The 1,887-nt window shown below is 37.0% G+C and overlaps 1 protein-coding gene across 1 annotated transcript; it reads right to left on the bottom strand.

Moving 5' to 3' along the window:
• Window positions 1–1,443: 1,443 nt before the first annotated feature.
• On the bottom strand, window positions 1,444–1,887 carry LOC148955762 (uncharacterized). Its single transcript, XM_089107903.1, has one exon. It carries the CDS (start codon window positions 1,885–1,887, stop codon window positions 1,444–1,446), a length of 444 nt encoding a protein of 147 aa, XP_088964029.1.

A 1,887-nucleotide genomic window follows, 5' to 3' on the forward strand; every position in this document is an offset into this window, starting at 1 on the left:
TGTTCTCATTTGTTAGAACCTTCGATTCTACTATCGTGAATAGCAACTTGAGAACACTGCTCTGACTGGGTCACCTCTAATTTGGAAACACGGTCGTCTAGTGTTTTTAACTTATTGTTCACCATGTCAAATTTTCTACCATTCTCTTGGATAGCTTCAAGTACTTTGTTAAAATTTTGTGATAAAGTCTCCGCAGTAATTTGGGTGATAGAACTTCAGGTACTAGTAGCTGTAGAATTCAACGGGTTTTCTGAGTCCTCAGCGGGACGATTACGACCCATACCAATAAAGTAAAGAGACTTGGCCTACCTCAAATAAGATCAATTATTTACTTACCCACTTTGATCTTAAAGTGCTGTTCACCTTGACCATTAATTACTGCCAAGATTAAAAATTGAACCAGGACAGGTAGGCGTCAATAATGGCTAAATATCAAAACGGCAACAGGGGAATATGGGCTTCAAAAATCTGTGAAGTAATCCAGCTCCGCCACTGAACACTGATAACAAGCACCCTCGTGTGAACTATGCTGTTACTCGGGTGAGAGCATAATGATAACTCTAAACATTAAACGAGACTTGCTCGCAAGGGGTCTGTTTGACTACCACCCGAAAATCCAGAAAAAGTGCTATTGAAAGAAAAATTCTGTTGAATAAATTTCTCAGATGACAGTTCAGGTATCCAGTAATTGCGCAATTATAATCCCTTTTTTTCACTCACATGTAATTACGATAGCTATTCATTTCATATATTGATCTTCACAGTACAGGACCTAGATTCTTACTGAATCTAGGTATGCATTGATGGTAATGCATATGGTGATAGCAATGGTAATGCCTATGGTAGGCATTGACGATCAAAAAAGAAATATCACGCTAACAACAACACGTTTCGTTGGTAGTTGTCAGAGCCTCCTTCCACACTTCATTACATGTTCTTTGTTCATTTTCAGGTGGTAGCAGAACTTTTAAGCTACGTTGTCTTTTCACACGAGAAAATGCAACGTATATCATTCCATGATTAAAAACTGGAGTCCTAAGGTCGGCGCCAACAAATACAAAAGTTTGCCCATACGGCTTATGTATAGTCATGGCGAATTCGGGTCGAATTGGAAATTTATGTCGGTGAACAGTACATCCAAGTTGACCTTTACTAGAGTCCACTGTAACTCGGGATATGTGGACTTCTTTTCTTGATTTTTCCCCAGTAATTATATTCGCCTTAATTATGTTGTTACACAATTCAGTAACAATATGACGGGTCTCATTACACATCCTTTCTTTAATATCTAAGTTACGCAAAAGCATAACTATCGCATTTTTTCTTTATTTTTAAGTCATGTTGTGGTAAATCTGCTGTGTCAATTGAATTGAAGAATTCTGGAGTAAATTCAATTCTTCCTTTTTCTTTATCTCTAACAGAATCATAAATGTTATACGATTTTTATTCTCCTGGAAGGCGATCGCCAATTTGCGCATTTATTTTACTAGCTTCTTTGTTTATTGAAGCTGAAATAACTAGATCCTTCATTAAATTGAAACTTGGTATAGACGAACATTCTCCAAATACTTCCTCGATTAAATTGTCATTGGAAATCATGTCTTTCGGTAATTCAATTTCATTAAGTTCATTTTTAGTAAGATGTTCATTTCCCAGTTTGAGGGTGTACTTTGCAAATGCTTCCTGTTCAGGATCGACCCGCATATTTTTCTTAAAGGAGATATGTTTGAAATTCTTCCAAAGATGAGTGTTTAATAAATCGAGTGTTTCACAGTGGTTGCTTCGGGTTTGAACTGGTAAACACTGTCGGAAATCATCTCCAGCAACTAAAATTTTGCCACCAAAGGGTAGGTTCAGATTTGCAATGGATCGCAACAACTGATCCAT

This window comes from Artemia sp. Qi Xiang Cuo, chromosome 2 (assembly GCF_049724085.1).
Source record: "Artemia sp. Qi Xiang Cuo chromosome 2, ASM4972408v1, whole genome shotgun sequence".
NCBI lineage: Eukaryota > Metazoa > Arthropoda > Branchiopoda > Anostraca > Artemiidae > Artemia > Artemia sp. Qi Xiang Cuo.

Bases quoted from the DNA above. Each gene is read 5' to 3' on its own strand.
- LOC148955762 (XM_089107903.1), bottom strand. From the start codon at position 1,887: ATGGATCAGTTGTTGCGATCCATTGCAAATCTGAACCTACCCTTTGGT.